We start from the raw sequence: 18364 nt of genomic DNA, 5'->3' as shown, positions 1-18364 counted from the left end.
ACATCTCCATGCTGCTCCAGTACGTGTGTAACACCCTCTCTCAGGGCTCTATCCAGCCACATCTCCATGCTGCTCCAGTACATGTGTAACACCCTCTCTCAGGGCTCTATCCAGCCACATCTCCATGCTGCTCCAGTACGTGTAACACCCTCTCTCAGGGCTCTATCCAGCCACATCTCCATGCTGCTCCAGTACGTGTAACACCCTCTCTCAGGGCTCTATCCAGCCACATCTCCATGCTGCTCCAGTACGTGTGTAACACCCTCTCTCAGGGCTCTATCCAGCCACATCTCCATGCTGCTCCAGTACGTGTAACACCCTCTCTCAGGGCTCTATCCAGCCACATCTCCATGCTGCTCCAGTACGTGTGTAACACCCTCTCTCAGGGCTCTATCCAGCCACATCTCCATGCTGCTCCAGTACGTGTAACACCCTCTCTCAGGGCTCTATCCAGCCACATCTCCATGCTGCTCCAGTACGTGTAACACCCTCTCTCAGGGCTCTATCCAGCCACATCTCCATGCTGCTCCAGTACGTGTAACACCCTCTCTCAGGGCTCTATCCAGCCACATCTCCATGCTGCTCCAGTACGTGTAACACCCTCTCTCAGGGCTCTATCCAGCCACATCTCCATGCTGCTCCAGTACGTGTAACACCCTCTCTCAGGGCTCTATCCAGCCACATCTCCATGCTGCTCCAGTACGTGTGTAACACCCTCTCTCAGGGCTCTATCCAGCCACATCTCCATGCTGCTCCAGTACGTGTGTAACACCCTCTCTCAGGGCTCTATCCAGCCACATCTCCATGCTGCTGCAGTACGTGTGTAACACCCTCTCTCAGGGCTCTATCCAGCCACATCTCCATGCTGCTCCAGTACGTGTGTAACACCCTCTCTCAGGGCTCTATCCAGCCACATCTCCATGCTGCTCCAGTACGTGTAACACCCTCTCTCAGGGCTCTATCCAGCTACATCTCCATGCTGCTCCAGTACGTGTAACACCCTCTCTCAGGGCTCTATCCAGCCACATCTCCATGCTGCTCCAGTACGTGTGTAACACCCTCTCTCAGGGCTCTATCCAGCTACATCTCCATGCTGCTCCAGTACGTGTGTAACACCCTCTCTCAGGGCTCTAACCAGCCACATCTCCATGCTGCTCCAGTACGTGTGTAACACCCTCTCTCAGGGCTCTATCCAGCCACATCTCCATGCTGCTCCAGTATGTGTAACACCCTCTCTCAGGGCTCTAACCAGCCACATCTCCATGCTGCTCCAGTACGTGTAACACCCTCTCTCAGGGCTCTATCCAGCCACATCTCCATGCTGCTCCAGTACGTGTAACACCCTCTCTCAGGGCTCTATCCAGCCACATCTCCATGCTGCTCCAGTACGTGTAACACCCTCTCTCAGGGCTCTATCCAGCCACATCTCCATTCTGCTCCAGTACGTGTGTAACACCCTCTCTCAGGGCTCTATCCAGCCACATCTCCATGCTGCTCCAGTACGTGTAACACCCTCTCTCAGGGCTCTATCCAGCCACATCTCCATGCTGCTCCAGTACGTGTGTAACACCCTCTCTCAGGGCTCTATCCAGCCACATCTCCATGCTGCTCCAGTACGTGTGTAACACCCTCTCTCAGGGCTCTATCCAGCCACATCTCCATGCTGCTCCAGTACGTGTAACACCCTCTCTCAGGGCTCTATCCAGCCACATCTCCATGCTGCTCCAGTACGTGTGTAACACCCTCTCTCAGGGCTCTATCCAGCCACATCTCCATGCTGCTCCAGTACGTGTAACACCCTCTCTCAGGGCTCTATCCAGCCACATCTCCATGCTGCTCCAGTACGTGTAACACCCTCTCTCAGGGCTCTATCCAGCCACATCTCCATGCTGCTCCAGTACGTGTAACACCCTCTCTCAGGGCTCTATCCAGCCACATCTCCATGCTGCTCCAGTACGTGTAACACCCTCTCTCAGGGCTCTATCCAGCCACATCTCCATGCTGCTCCAGTACGTGTAACACCCTCTCTCAGGGCTCTATCCAGCCACATCTCCATGCTGCTCCAGTACGTGTAACACCCTCTCTCAGGGCTCTATCCAGCCACATCTCCATGCTGCTCCAGTACGTGTAACACCCTCTCTCAGGGCTCTATCCAGCCACATCTCCATGCTGCTCCAGTACGTGTGTAACACCCTCTCTCAGGGCTCTATCCAGCCACATCTCCATGCTGCTCCAGTACGTGTAACACCCTCTCTCAGGGCTCTATCCAGCCACATCTCCATGCTGCTCCAGTACGTGTAACACCCTCTCTCAGGGCTCTATCCAGCCACATCTCCATGCTGCTCCAGTACGTGTAACACCCTCTCTCAGGGCTCTATCCAGCCACATCTCCATGCTGCTCCAGTACGTGTGTAACACCCTCTCTCAGGGCTCTATCCAGCCACATCTCCATGCTGCTCCAGTACGTGTGTAACACCCTCTCTCAGGGCTCTATCCAGCCACATCTCCATGCTGCTCCAGTACGTGTGTAACACCCTCTCTCAGGGCTCTATCCAGCCACATCTCCATGCTGCTCCAGTACGTGTGTAACACCCTCTCTCAGGGCTCTATCCAGCCACATCTCCATGCTGCTCCAGTACGTGTAACACCCTCTCTCAGGGCTCTATCCAGCCACATCTCCATGCTGCTCCAGTACGTGTGTAACACCCTCTCTCAGGGCTCTATCCAGCCACATCTCCATGCTGCTCCAGTACGTGTGTAACACCCTCTCTCAGGGCTCTATCCAGCCACATCTCCATGCTGCTCCAGTACGTGTAACACCCTCTCTCAGGGCTCTATCCAGCCACATCTCCATGCTGCTCCAGTACGTGTGTAACACCCTCTCTCAGGGCTCTATCCAGCCACATCTCCATGCTGCTCCAGTACGTGTAACACCCTCTCTCAGGGCTCTATCCAGCCACATCTCCATGCTGCTCCAGTACGTGTGTAACACCCTCTCTCAGGGGGCTCTATCCAGCCACATCTCCATGCTGCTCCAGTACGTGTGTAACACCCTCTCTCAGGGCTCTATCCAGCCACATCTCCATGCTGCTCCAGTACGTGTAACACCCTCTCTCAGGGCTCTATCCAGCCACATCTCCATGCTGCTCCAGTACGTGTAACACCCTCTCTCAGGGCTCTATCCAGCCACATCTCCATGCTGCTCCAGTACGTGTAACACCCTCTCTCAGGGCTCTATCCAGCCACATCTCCATGCTGCTCCAGTACGTGTGTAACACCCTCTCTCAGGGCTCTATCCAGACACATCTCCATGCTGCTCCAGTACGTGTAACACCCTCTCTCAGGGCTCTATCCAGCCACATCTCCATGCTGCTCCAGTACGTGTGTAACACCCTCTCTCAGGGCTCTATCCAGACACATCTCCATGCTGCTCCAGTACGTGTAACACCCTCTCTCAGGGCTCTATCCAGCCACATCTCCATTCTGCTCCAGTACGTGTAACACCCTCTCTCAGGGCTCTATCCAGCCACATCTCCATGCTGCTCCAGTACGTGTAACACCCTCTCTCAGGGCTCTATCCAGCCACATCTCCATGCTGCTCCAGTACGTGTGTAACACCCTCTCTCAGGGCTCTATCCAGCCACATCTCCATGCTGCTCCAGTACGTGTGTAACACCCTCTCTCAGGGCTCTATCCAGCCACATCTCCATGCTGCTCCAGTACGTGTGTAACACCCTCTCTCAGGGCTCTATCCAGCCACATCTCCATGCTGCTCCAGTACGTGTGTAACACCCTCTCTCAGGGCTCTATCCAGCCACATCTCCATGCTGCTCCAGTACGTGTAACACCCTCTCTCAGGGCTCTATCCAGCCACATCTCCATGCTGCTCCAGTACGTGTGTAACACCCTCTCTCAGGGCTCTATCCAGCCACATCTCCATGCTGCTCCAGTACGTGTGTAACACCCTCTCTCAGGGCTCTATCCAGCCACATCTCCATGCTGCTCCAGTACGTGTGTAACACCCTCTCTCAGGGCTCTATCCAGCCACATCTCCATGCTGCTCCAGTACGTGTGTAACACCCTCTCTCAGGGCTCTATCCAGCCACATCTCCATGCTGCTCCAGTACGTGTAACACCCTCTCTCAGGGCTCTATCCAGCCACATCTCCATGCTGCTCCAGTACGTGTAACACCCTCTCTCAGGGCTCTATCCAGCCACATCTCCATGCTGCTCCAGTACGTGTAACACCCTCTCTCAGGGCTCTATCCAGCCACATCTCCATGCTGCTCCAGTACGTGTGTAACACCCTCTCTCAGGGCTCTATCCAGCCACATCTCCATGCTGCTCCAGTACGTGTAACACCCTCTCTCAGGGCTCTATCCAGCCACATCTCCATGCTGCTCCAGTACGTGTGTAACACCCTCTCTCAGGGCTCTATCCAGCCACATCTCCATGCTGCTCCAGTACGTGTGTAACACCCTCTCTCAGGGCTCTAACCAGCCACATCTCCATGCTGCTCCAGTACGTGTGTAACACCCTCTCTCAGGGCTCTATCCAGCCACATCTCCATGCTGCTCCAGTACGTGTAACACCCTCTCTCAGGGCTCTATCCAGCCACATCTCCATGCTGCTCCAGTACGTGTGTAACACCCTCTCTCAGGGCTCTATCCAGCCACATCTCCATGCTGCTCCAGTACGTGTAACACCCTCTCTCAGGGCTCTATCCAGCCACATCTCCATGCTGCTCCAGTACGTGTAACACCCTCTCTCAGGGCTCTATCCAGCCACATCTCCATGCTGCTCCAGTATGTGTAACACCCTCTCTCAGGGCTCTATCCAGCCACATCTCCATGCTGCTCCAGTACGTGTAACACCCTCTCTCAGGGCTCTATCCAGCCACATCTCCATGCTGCTCCAGTACGTGTGTAACACCCTCTCTCAGGGCTCTATCCAGCCACATCTCCATGCTGCTCCAGTACGTGTGTAACACCCTCTCTCAGGGCTCTATCCAGACACATCTCCATGCTGCTCCAGTACGTGTAACACCCTCTCTCAGGGCTCTATCCAGCCACATCTCCATGCTGCTCCAGTACGTGTGTAACACCCTCTCTCAGGGCTCTATCCAGCCACATCTCCATGCTGCTCCAGTACGTGTAACACCCTCTCTCAGGGCTCTATCCAGCCACATCTCCATGCTGCTCCAGTACGTGTGTAACACCCTCTCTCAGGGCTCTATCCAGCCACATCTCCATGCTGCTCCAGTACGTGTAACACCCTCTCTCAGGGCTCTATCCAGCCACATCTCCATGCTGCTCCAGTACGTGTAACACCCTCTCTCAGGGGGCTCTATCCAGCCACATCTCCATGCTGCTCCAGTACGTGTGTAACACCCTCTCTCAGGGCTCTATCCAGCCACATCTCCATGCTGCTCCAGTACGTGTGTAACACCCTCTCTCAGGGCTCTATCCAGCCACATCTCCATGCTGCTCCAGTACGTGTGTAACACCCTCTCTCAGGGCTCTATCCAGCCACATCTCCATGCTGCTCCAGTACGTGTGTAACACCCTCTCTCAGGGCTCTATCCAGCCACATCTCCATGCTGCTCCAGTACGTGTAACACCCTCTCTCAGGGCTCTATCCAGCCACATCTCCATGCTGCTCCAGTACGTGTGTAACACCCTCTCTCAGGGCTCTATCCAGCCACATCTCCATGCTGCTCCAGTACGTGTGTAACACCCTCTCTCAGGGCTCTATCCAGCCACATCTCCATGCTGCTCCAGTACGTGTAACACCCTCTCTCAGGGCTCTATCCAGCCACATCTCCATGCTGCTCCAGTACGTGTGTAACACCCTCTCTCAGGGCTCTATCCAGCCACATCTCCATGCTGCTCCAGTACGTGTAACACCCTCTCTCAGGGCTCTATCCAGCCACATCTCCATGCTGCTCCAGTACGTGTGTAACACCCTCTCTCAGGGGGCTCTATCCAGCCACATCTCCATGCTGCTCCAGTACGTGTGTAACACCCTCTCTCAGGGCTCTATCCAGCCACATCTCCATGCTGCTCCAGTACGTGTAACACCCTCTCTCAGGGCTCTATCCAGCCACATCTCCATGCTGCTCCAGTACGTGTAACACCCTCTCTCAGGGCTCTATCCAGCCACATCTCCATGCTGCTCCAGTACGTGTGTAACACCCTCTCTCAGGGCTCTATCCAGCCACATCTCCATGCTGCTCCAGTACATGTGTAACACCCTCTCTCAGGGCTCTATCCAGCCACATCTCCATGCTGCTGCAGTACGTGTAACACCCTCTCTCAGGGCTCTATCCAGCCACATCTCCATGCTGCTCCAGTACGTGTAACACCCTCTCTCAGGGCTCTAACCAGCCACATCTCCATGCTGCTCCAGTACATGTGTAACACCCTCTCTCAGGGCTCTATCCAGCCACATCTCCATGCTGCTCCAGTATGTGTAACACCCTCTCTCAGGGCTCTATCCAGCCACATCTCCATGCTGCTCCAGTACGTGTAACACCCTCTCTCAGGGCTCTATCCAGCCACATCTCCATGCTGCTCCAGTACGTGTGTAACACCCTCTCTCAGGGCTCTATCCAGCCACATCTCCATGCTGCTCCAGTACGTGTAACACCCTCTCTCAGGGCTCTATCCAGCCACATCTCCATGCTGCTCCAGTACGTGTGTAACACCCTCTCTCAGGGCTCTATCCAGCCACATCTCCATGCTGCTCCAGTACGTGTGTAACACCCTCTCTCAGGGCTCTACCCAGCCACATCTCCATGCTGCTCCAGTACGTGTAACACCCTCTCTCAGGGCTCTATCCAGCCACATCTCCATGCTGCTCCAGTACGTGTAACACCCTCTCTCAGGGCTCTATCCAGCCACATCTCCATGCTGCTCCAGTACGTGTAACACCCTCTCTCAGGGCTCTATCCAGCCACATCTCCATGCTGCTCCAGTACGTGTAACACCCTCTCTCAGGGCTCTATCCAGCCACATCTCCATGCTGCTCCAGTACGTGTGTAACACCCTCTCTCAGGGCTCTATCCAGCCACATCTCCATGCTGCTCCAGTACGTGTGTAACACCCTCTCTCAGGGCTCTATCCAGCCACATCTCCATGCTGCTCCAGTACGTGTAACACCCTCTCTCAGGGCTCTATCCAGCCACATCTCCATGCTGCTCCAGTACGTGTAACACCCTCTCTCAGGGCTCTATCCAGCCACATCTCCATGCTGCTCCAGTACGTGTGTAACACCCTCTCTCAGGGCTCTATCCAGCCACATCTCCATGCTGCTCCAGTACGTGTGTAACACCCTCTCTCAGGGCTCTATCCAGCCACATCTCCATGCTGCTCCAGTACGTGTAACACCCTCTCTCAGGGCTCTATCCAGCCACATCTCCATGCTGCTCCAGTACGTGTAACACCCTCTCTCAGGGCTCTATCCAGCCACATCTCCATGCTGCTCCAGTACGTGTAACACCCTCTCTCAGGGCTCTATCCAGCCACATCTCCATGCTGCTCCAGTACGTGTGTAACACCCTCTCTCAGGGCTCTATCCAGCCACATCTCCATGCTGCTGCAGTACGTGTGTAACACCCTCTCTCAGGGCTCTATCCAGCCACATCTCCATGCTGCTCCAGTACGTGTGTAACACCCTCTCTCAGGGCTCTATCCAGCCACATCTCCATGCTGCTCCAGTACGTGTGTAACACCCTCTCTCAGGGCTCTATCCAGACACATCTCCATGCTGCTCCAGTACGTGTGTAACACCCTCTCTCAGGGCTCTATCCAGCCACATCTCCATGCTGCTCCAGTACGTGTAACACCCTCTCTCAGGGCTCTATCCAGCCACATCTCCATGCTGCTCCAGTACGTGTAACACCCTCTCTCAGGGCTCTATCCAGCCACATCTCCATGCTGCTCCAGTACGTGTGTAACACCCTCTCTCAGGGCTCTATCCAGACACATCTCCATGCTGCTCCAGTACGTGTGTAACACCCTCTCTCAGGGCTCTATCCAGCTACATCTCCATGCTGCTCCAGTACGTGTGTAACACCCTCTCTCAGGGCTCTATCCAGCCACATCTCCATGCTGCTCCAGTACGTGTAACACCCTCTCTCAGGGCTCTATCCAGCCACATCTCCATGCTGCTCCAGTACGTGTGTAACACCCTCTCTCAGGGCTCTATCCAGCCACATCTCCATGCTGCTCCAGTACGTGTGTAACACCCTCTCTCAGGGCTCTATCCAGCCACATCTCCATGCTGCTCCAGTACGTGTAACACCCTCTCTCAGGGCTCTATCCAGCCACATCTCCATGCTGCTCCAGTACGTGTAACACCCTCTCTCAGGGCTCTATCCAGCCACATCTCCATGCTGCTCCAGTACGTGTAACACCCTCTCTCAGGGCTCTATCCAGCCACATCTCCATGCTGCTCCAGTACATGTGTAACACCCTCTCTCAGGGCTCTATCCAGCCACATCTCCATGCTGCTCCAGTACGTGTAACACCCTCTCTCAGGGCTCTAACCAGCCACATCTCCATGCTGCTCCAGTACGTGTGTAACACCCTCTCTCAGGGCTCTATCCAGCCACATCTCCATGCTGCTCCAGTACGTGTAACACCCTCTCTCAGGGCTCTATCCAGCCACATCTCCATGCTGCTCCAGTACGTGTGTAACACCCTCTCTCAGGGCTCTATCCAGCCACATCTCCATGCTGCTCCAGTACGTGTAACACCCTCTCTCAGGGCTCTATCCAGCCACATCTCCATGCTGCTCCAGTACGTGTGTAACACCCTCTCTCAGGGCTCTATCCAGCCACATCTCCATGCTGCTCCAGTACGTGTAACACCCTCTCTCAGGGCTCTATCCAGCCACATCTCCATGCTGCTCCAGTACGTGTAACACCCTCTCTCAGGGCTCTATCCAGCCACATCTCCATGCTGCTCCAGTACGTGTGTAACACCCTCTCTCAGGGCTCTATCCAGCCACATCTCCATGCTGCTCCAGTACGTGTGTAACACCCTCTCTCAGGGCTCTAACCAGCCACATCTCCATGCTGCTCCAGTACGTGTGTAACACCCTCTCTCAGGGCTCTATCCAGCCACATCTCCATGCTGCTCCAGTACGTGTGTAACACCCTCTCTCAGGGCTCTATCCAGCCACATCTCCATGCTGCTCCAGTACGTGTGTAACACCCTCTCTCAGGGCTCTATCCAGCCACATCTCCATGCTGCTCCAGTACGTGTAACACCCTCTCTCAGGGCTCTATCCAGCCACATCTCCATGCTGCTCCAGTACGTGTAACACCCTCTCTCAGGGCTCTATCCAGCCACATCTCCATGCTGCTCCAGTACGTGTGTAACACCCTCTCTCAGGGCTCTATCCAGCCACATCTCCATGCTGCTCCAGTACGTGTAACACCCTCTCTCAGGGCTCTATCCAGCCACATCTCCATGCTGCTCCAGTACGTGTGTAACACCCTCTCTCAGGGCTCTAACCAGCCACATCTCCATGCTGCTCCAGTACGTGTGTAACACCCTCTCTCAGGGCTCTATCCAGCCACATCTCCATGCTGCTCCAGTACATGTGTAACACCCTCTCTCAGGGCTCTATCCAGCCACATCTCCATGCTGCTCCAGTACGTGTGTAACACCCTCTCTCAGGGCTCTATCCAGCCACATCTCCATGCTGCTCCAGTACGTGTGTAACACCCTCTCTCAGGGCTCTATCCAGCCACATCTCCATGCTGCTCCAGTACGTGTGTAACACCCTCTCTCAGGGCTCTATCCAGCCACATCTCCATGCTGCTCCAGTACGTGTGTAACACCCTCTCTCAGGGCTCTATCCAGCCACATCTCCATGCTGCTGCAGTACGTGTGTAACACCCTCTCTCAGGGCTCTATCCAGCCACATCTCCATGCTGCTCCAGTACGTGTAACACCCTCTCTCAGGGCTCTATCCAGCCACATCTCCATGCTGCTCCAGTACGTGTGTAACACCCTCTCTCAGGGCTCTATCCAGCCACATCTCCATGCTGCTCCAGTACGTGTGTAACACCCTCTCTCAGGGCTCTATCCAGCCACATCTCCATGCTGCTCCAGTACGTGTAACACCCTCTCTCAGGGCTCTATCCAGCCACATCTCCATGCTGCTCCAGTACGTGTAACACCCTCTCTCAGGGCTCTATCCAGCCACATCTCCATGCTGCTCCAGTACGTGTAACACCCTCTCTCAGGGCCCTATCCAGCCACATCTCCATGCTGCTCCAGTACGTGTGTAACACCCTCTCTCAGGGCTCTATCCAGCCACATCTCCATGCTGCTCCAGTACGTGTGTAACACCCTCTCTCAGGGCTCTATCCAGCCACATCTCCATGCTGCTCCAGTACGTGTGTAACACCCTCTCTCAGGGCTCTATCCAGCCACATCTCCATGCTGCTCCAGTACGTGTGTAACACCCTCTCTCAGGGCTCTATCCAGCCACATCTCCATGCTGCTCCAGTACGTGTGTAACACCCTCTCTCAGGGCTCTATCCAGCCACATCTCCATGCTGCTCCAGTACGTGTGTAACACCCTCTCTCAGGGCTCTATCCAGCCACATCTCCATGCTGCTCCAGTACGTGTAACACCCTCTCTCAGGGCTCTATCCAGCCACATCTCCATGCTGCTCCAGTACGTGTGTAACACCCTCTCTCAGGGCTCTATCCAGACACATCTCCATTCTGCTCCAGTACGTGTGTAACACCCTCTCTCAGGGCTCTATCCAGCCACATCTCCATGCTGCTCCAGTACGTGTTTAACACCCTCTCTCAGGGCTCTATCCAGCCACATCTCCATGCTGCTCCAGTACGTGTAACACCCTCTCTCAGGGCTCTATCCAGCCACATCTCCATGCTGCTCCAGTACGTGTGTAACACCCTCTCTCAGGGCTCTATCCAGACACATCTCCATGCTGCTCCAGTACGTGTGTAACACCCTCTCTCAGGGCTCTATCCAGCCACATCTCCATGCTGCTCCAGTACGTGTGTAACACCCTCTCTCAGGGCTCTATCCAGCCACATCTCCATGCTGCTCCAGTACGTGTGTAACACCCTCTCTCAGGGCTCTATCCAGCCACATCTCCATGCTGCTCCAGTACGTGTGTAACACCCTCTCTCAGGGCTCTATCCAGCCACATCTCCATGCTGCTCCAGTACGTGTAACACCCTCTCTCAGGGCTCTATCCAGCCACATCTCCATGCTGCTCCAGTACGTGTGTAACACCCTCTCTCAGGGCTCTATCCAGCCACATCTCCATGCTGCTCCAGTACGTGTAACACCCTCTCTCAGGGCTCTATCCAGCCACATCTCCATGCTGCTCCAGTATGTGTAACACCCTCTCTCAGGGGGCTCTAGAAGCAGCACATTGGCTTTCAGATCCAGAGGGCTGTCTGCTGCTTCTTACCCTTCTAGTATTTAGATTTGGGCTGGGTTGTGTGTTTGTCGGTCTGCATTTTCATACCCTGCCACCAGTGTGTGACGTGCTTTCCAGAGCTATTTTAATGGCCTTAATTAGTTTGAAAGCACCACAATTCATTAGCACGGCACCTTATAATGTTTTGCTTACAGATTAGCCTGCACATGTGCAACGGTATTGCAGAACGGGTTGGAACTGAGCTGTGGAGTGGCAGCTGGGTCATTTGCACAAACCACACGGGATGCTGTCATGTGACTTGCCTGGCTCCCGTCTGTCTGGATGTGTTCCATGAAGGGCCTCTGCTACATGACCAGCACTCTGCCCGTGGCTTGCATGCCTGATTCAAGCCCGTATTCCCAGGGATTCAGTGTGATGAAGGGTGCTGTCTCTCTGCAGGAACCCGTACGGAGCCTCAGAGGAAGAGGAGGAGGAGGGCGAGGAAACAGAGGAGCCGAAAGGCAAGAAGAAGAAGAACAAGAACAGGCAGCCGAAGAACAAAGTTCAGAAGAACAGGCCTGTGCTGGTGGACATCGACCTCAGCCTGTCTGCCTATGCCAACGCCAAGAAGTAAGAGTCCTGCTTGTGGTGTTTCGTAGGTGGGGGTGCATTCATTAGCAAGCCTCTGGGTTTGTTGTTTCGTAGGTGGGGGTGCATTCATCAGCAAGCCTCTGGGTTTGTTTCGTAGGTGGGGGTGCATTCATCAGCAAGCCTCTGGGTTTGTTTCGTAGGTGGGGGTGCATTCATCAGCAAGCCTCTGGGTTTGTTGTTTCGTAGGTGGGGGTGCATTCATCAGCAAGCCTCTGGGTTTGTTGTTTCGTAGGTGGGGGTGCATTCATCAGCAAGCCTCTGGGTTTGTTTCGTAGGTGGGGGTGCATTCATCAGCAAGCCTCTGGGTTTGTTGTTTCGTAGGTGGGGGTGCATTCATCAGGAAGCCTCTGGGTTTGTTGTTTCGTAGGTGGGGGTGCATTCATCAGGAAGCCTCTGGGTTTGTTGTTTCGTAGGTGGGGGTGCATTCATCAGCAAGCCTCTGGGTTTGTTTCGTAGGTGGGGGTGCATTCATCAGCAAGCCTCTGGGTTTGTTTCGTAGGTGGGGGTGCATTCATCAGCAAGCCTCTGGGTTTGTTGTTTCGTAGGTGGGGGTGCATTCATCAGCAAGCCTCTGGGTTTGTTGTTTCGTAGGTGGGGGTGCATTCATCAGCAAGCCTCTGGGTTTGTTGTTTCGTAGGTGGGGGTGCATTCATCAGCAAGCCTCTGGGTTTGTTGTTTCGTAGGTGGGGGTGCATTCATCAGCAAGCCTCTGGGTTTGTTGTTTCGTAGGTGGGGGTGCATTCATCAGCAAGCCTCTGGGTTTGTTTCGTAGGTGGGGGTGCATTCATCAGCAAGCCTCTGGGTTTGTTGTTTCGTAGGTGGGGGTGCATTCATCAGCAAGCCTCTGGGTTTGTTGTTTCGTAGGTGGGGGTGCATTCATCAGCAAGCCTCTGGGTTTGTTGTTTCGTAGGTGGGGGTGCATTCATCAGCAAGCCTCTGGGTTTGTTGTTTCGTAGGTGGGGGTGCATTCATTAGCAAGCCTCTGGGTTTGTTGTTTCGTAGGTGGGGGTGCATTCATCAGCAAGCCTCTGGGTTTGTTGTTTCGTAGGTGGGGGTGCATTCATCAGCAAGCCTCTGGGTTTGTTGTTTCGTAGGTGGGGGTGCATTCATCAGCAAGCCTCTGGGTTTGTTTCGTAGGTGGGGGTGCATTCATCAGCAAGCCTCTGGGTTTGTTTCGTAGGTGGGGGTGCATTCATCAGGAAGCCTCTGGGTTTGTTGTTTCGTAGGTGGGGGTGCATTCATCAGCAAGCCTCTGGGTTTGTTTCGTAGGTGGGGGTGCATTCATCAGCAAGCCTCTGGGTTTGTTGTTTCGTAGGTGGGGGTGCATTCATCAGCAAGCCTCTGGGTTTGTTTCGTAGGTGGGGGTGCATTCATCAGCAAGCCTCTGGGTTTGTTTCGTAGGTGGGGGTGCATTCATCAGCAAGCCTCTGGGTTTGTTGGCTTCATGCTGTATTCAGTATGCAGCTACACAGACATAGTCTACACAGACATAGAGGGCCTCTGTCCCTCCTGGTTTTTGTTCTAACTGTACACTAAAATGATTAATTGGACCAATTACGCTTCTAATAAGCACTTAATTGGTCCAATTAAGTCATTTAGGATACAGCTGGAACAAAAACCAGGAGGGACAGCAGCCCTCCAGCACCAGGGTTGAGTAGCCCTGCACAACAGTGTTTATCCCTGTGCAAACATGACATGTTCAAGGTGGTGGTGGAGGTCCTGACAGTGTTCCAGTCTGGCAGTGATGCGATTGCTGGCTGAGCTGCACTGGGGGCCCCTCAGTGTAATGTATTATTGAACCTGTATTTCAGATACTATGATCATAAACGCCATGCGGCCAAGAAACAACAGAAGACCGTTGAAGCTGCAGAAAAGGTAATGAGAGGCAGTGAGAAGCCTGCGCTGCACTCGCTGTCATTTTAGTTTGAGTTGTTCCTGTCATTTTGAAAGAACTACTTCTGTGCTGGTCGTGTGCTGTGCACAGTATAGTACAACAGTCCAGATAACTTGAGTATTGAAATCCTGACCCACACTGTGAAAGTTAGAAGGATGCTTTGCAGGATTGGAAGCTGCCGTGAGCACCAAGCTTCACCTGCATGACAAGCACAACGCTGACAGTCATGCACCCTGCAGAACCATGTGAGACTGACAGTCATGTACCCTGCAGAACCCTGTGAGGCTCCCTGCAGAACCCTGTGAGGCTGACAGTCATGCACCCTGCAGAACCCTGTGAGGCTCCCTGCAGAACCCTGTGAGGCTGACAGTCATGCACCCTGCAGAACCATGTGAGACTGACAGTCATGTACCCTGCAGAACCCTGTGAGGCTGACAGTCATGCACCCTGCAGAACCCTGTGAGGCTGACAGTCATGCACCCTGCAGAACCCTGTGAGGCTGACAGTCATGCACCCTGCAGAACCCTGTGAGGCTGACAGTCATGCACCCTGCAGAACCCTGTGAGGCTCCCTGCAGAACCATGTGAGACTGACAGTCATGTACCCTGCAGAACCCTGTGAGGCTGACAGTCATGCACCCTGCAGAACCCTGTGAGGCTCCCTGCAGAACCCTGCGAGGCTGACAGTCATGTACCCTGCAGAACCCTGCGAGGCTGACAGTCATGCACCCTGCAGAACCCTGTGAGGCTGACAGTCATGCACCCTGCAGAACCCTGTGAGGCTGACAGTCATGCACCCTGCAGAACCCTGTGAGGCTGACAGTCATGCACCCTGCAGAACCCTGTGAGGCTCCCTGCAGAACCATGTGAGGCTGACAGTCATGTACCCTGCAGAACCCTGCGAGGCTGACAGTCATGCACCCTGCAGAACCCTGTGAGGCTCCCTGCAGAACCATGTGAGGCTGACAGTCATGTACCCTGCAGAACCCTGCGAGGCTGACAGTCATGCACCCTGCAGAACCCTGCGAGGCTGACAGACATGCACCCTGCAGAACCCTGCGAGGCTGACAGACATGCACCCTGCAGAACCCTGCGAGGCTGATAGTCATGCACCCTGCAGAACCCTGCGAGGCTGATAGTCATGCACCCTGCAGAACCCTGCGAGGCTGATAGTCATGCACCCTGCAGAACCCTGCGAGGCTGACAGTCATGCACCCTGCAGAACCCTGTGTACATCTTCAAAACAACAAGCATGTTTTATTGAGAGCCTGTTTAATTGATCTGGATCAGCATCATGATGATTATTAGATCTCTCTGACTTGTTGAGTGGTGATGTGAACTGTTAACGAGTTTTAAATAATGAAATGGATTTGTTTCTTTCTTTCTTTTATTCTTAGGCTTTCAAGTCTGCGGAGAAGAAGACCAAACAGACCCTTAAAGAAGTCCAGACAGTTATCACTATCCAGAAAGCAAGAAAAGTATATTGGTGAGGAGGCTGCGTTCGGGCACACCGTGTAATCCCATGAGCGATGCATTTCAATCGCTGATCATGTCACCAGCTGACAACCTTTTAATGAAAACATTTTTATCATTTCAAGTGATTTGCTTTCAGTATATTTAAGTTGCAGAAAGATATATCAAAAGATCATTTTCTACGTGAAAGATGCCTTCTTTTTTTTTCTCTTTCAGGTTTGAAAAGTTTCTGTGGTTTATCAGCTCAGAGAATTATCTCGTAATAGCAGGAAGAGACCAGCAGCAGAACGAGATGATTGTCAAGAGATACCTGAGAGCAGGTGCATGCAGACGCGCTCCGGCACGTGAATCTGTTCTGTTCAGTGTGTTGAAGCTTGGCTGTTTATTTACTTTGACAATGCCATGTCCCGTCTCTAATTCTTTTTTTTTTTTTTAGGTGATATTTACGTGCATGCTGATCTCCACGGAGCCACGAGCTGTGTCATCAAAAACCATTCCGGTGATTGATTTTATTCATTTCTTTTTCTCCCTTAAATACAATGGCTGTAGATGCTCCTGGACCTCTTTGTGGCAGTGGGGGTCTTTTTAAAACAGTGCATTTAACAGCAATGGGGAGCTGTAACGTGGAGAGGGACATGCATAATCCTGCACCAGCTTGGCTGAAGGAGCTGCTCTTGTAGCTCCTTTGTGGGAATCATTTCACAATGGGATTGTGAGCTTGTTCTCATCTGCTGTGGTCTGATCTCTCATGTGTTCTGATCTCTGAGTTGTGCTGAGCTGTGCTGTGTTCTGAGCTGTGCTGTGTTCTGATCTCTGAGCTGTACTGTGTTCTGATCTCTGAGCTGTACTGTGTTCTGGTCTCCTGTGTTCTCATCTCTCCCGTGTTCTCATCTCTCCTGTGTTCTGATCTCTCCTGTGCTGTGTTCTCATCTCTCCTGTGTTCTGATCTCTCCTGTGTTCTGAGCTGTGCTGTGTTCTCATCTCTCCTGTGTTCTGATCTCTCCTGTGCTGTGTTCTCATCTCTCCTGTGTTCTGAGCTGTGCTGTGTTCTGGTCTCTCCTGTGTTCTGAGCTGTGCTGTGTTCTCATCTCTCCTGTGTTCTGATCTCTCCTGTGCTGTGTTCTGATCTCTCCTGTGCTGTGTTCTCATCTCTCCTGTGTTCTGAGCTGTGCTGTGTTCTGGTCTCTCCTGTGTTCTGAGCTGTGCTGTGTTGCAGGAGAACCGATCCCCCCTCGCACTCTGACAGAGGCCGGGACCATGGCGGTCTGTTACAGCGCTGCCTGGGACGCGAAGGTCATCACCAGCGCCTGGTGGGTCCACCATCACCAGGTACGCTGCGGTGCGCTGCCCCCGGAACCCTGTCTCATTCATCACCCTTTACTGCCCGATGTCTGTAGCACCGTAACCAGCTTGTCAATCTGTCCTGCAGGTGTCCAAAACCGCACCCACTGGGGAGTACCTGACCACTGGAAGCTTCATGATCAGAGGTGAGAATGAGAGCACTTCCTTTCATTTATCTTGTGTGTTTCAAAAGAACACAACTGCTCCTTTTCTGTTCAAGGCATTGATCCACAGCCACGGCCTGTTATTATTATTATTATTATTATTATTATTGACTTGTGGCTGGAATGTGGCAACATCCTGCATTTCTGTCTGGAATTGTGTCTTTTGGAAAAGACTCGCTCATTAAAAATAATCAGCAGTATATGATTACTACAGATTCTTTATTCTTATAGTAAGATTACTATAGGGTAGCTTTAGAGTCGTACACAGGAGACGACACAATCATATAATTGTAGCATTGGAGGTATGCATAAAATAACTTTTGCCCTGTGAACTATTGCCGCTCAGGGAAACAGTTTTCCACAGTGAGCCTCAGATCCATTCAATATGTGTGTAATACACTCAGGCAAGTGTTTGTACATTGCTGTGCATGACTCCAGGCTCCTGAACAGGAATGACGCTGCGATCTTCATTTCAGGTAAAAAGAACTTCCTCCCTCCCTCCTATCTCATGATGGGATTTGGCTTCCTGTTCAAGGTAAAACAACATTAAGGGATTGCATTGAAATAGCAGTGCTGGGGAGACTGGAAAGGTTTGATACAAACATAAAACATGGATAGCCACCAGGGGGCAGCGTACGGCTTGCTGGTGAATCAGTTTGCCTTGGCAAAGTTTGTAAGGGCTCTGTTTTAAAGAGAGTGGGGAAACTATCTGTGTATTTTGTAGTACAGTAGCAGCAGTTCAGTGTATTGTGATGGGATTGGGCTCAGTGAATGAGAATGCGTTTTGCTGGTGGTTCCCAGGTTGACGAGCCCTGTGTGTGGAGACACAGAGGAGAGAGGAAAGTGAGAGCTGTGGAAGAAGACATGGAGACCGTGACCAGCACTAACACTGACCTGCTGTCGGAAGACACCGAGCTGCTAGGTATTTATTTTGATTCAGCACAATGAAACCTTCACAGCGGGGTGCCATTGCGATCGGGCTTGCAGTAAAGATCTCTGTGTCCTTCCTCTGAAGGAGACGACAGCAGCAACGAGGGGGAGGAAGAGAGGAGTGGAGATGGAGAGGAGAGGCAGGCAAGGGACCCGGAGGAGACGGGAGAGAACTCCACAGAGGAATCCGATACAGAGGGAGAGGAGGGGGAGGAGAGCAGCCCCTCGGAGCAGGGAGCAGTGCCTGGGCTCGAGGGGCAGGAGAGCAGCCCCTCGGAGCAGGGAGCAGCGCCCGGGCCCCAGGAGGAGAAGGAGAAGGAGGAGGGGGAGGGAGCAGACAACGCTGCTCATGTGAATCAGGAAGAGAAAGGAGAGGAGTTCAGCTACCCAGACACCACTATCACCCTGTCGCATCTCCAGCCTTTGAGGTACCACAGGGCTGCTGGTTTTCCTTTAACGTTTAAACTGTAGGGAATCCACACATAAACATTAAGAT

General features: G+C 53.2%; 1 protein-coding gene across 1 annotated transcript in view; it reads left to right on the top strand.

Moving 5' to 3' along the window:
• Window positions 1-18364, top strand: part of LOC131697646 (ribosome quality control complex subunit NEMF-like) — a 34967-nt gene that overhangs the window by 10212 nt on the left and 6391 nt on the right. The window contains exons 13-22 of the mRNA XM_058988097.1: window positions 11876-12046; window positions 13879-13942; window positions 15358-15446; window positions 15650-15753; window positions 15870-15932; window positions 16650-16762; window positions 16863-16920; window positions 17415-17473; window positions 17740-17860; window positions 17954-18296. Of these exons, the coding sequence (XP_058844080.1) occupies window positions 11876-12046; window positions 13879-13942; window positions 15358-15446; window positions 15650-15753; window positions 15870-15932; window positions 16650-16762; window positions 16863-16920; window positions 17415-17473; window positions 17740-17860; window positions 17954-18296 (1185 nt within the window). The remainder of the gene's footprint in view (window positions 1-11875; window positions 12047-13878; window positions 13943-15357; window positions 15447-15649; window positions 15754-15869; window positions 15933-16649; window positions 16763-16862; window positions 16921-17414; window positions 17474-17739; window positions 17861-17953; window positions 18297-18364) is intronic.

Source organism: Acipenser ruthenus, chromosome 15 (assembly GCF_902713425.1).
Source record: "Acipenser ruthenus chromosome 15, fAciRut3.2 maternal haplotype, whole genome shotgun sequence".
Lineage (NCBI taxonomy): Eukaryota > Metazoa > Chordata > Actinopteri > Acipenseriformes > Acipenseridae > Acipenser > Acipenser ruthenus.
Note: the sequence above shows the minus strand (reverse complement) of the source record. Positions and strands in the feature narration are given on the sequence as shown.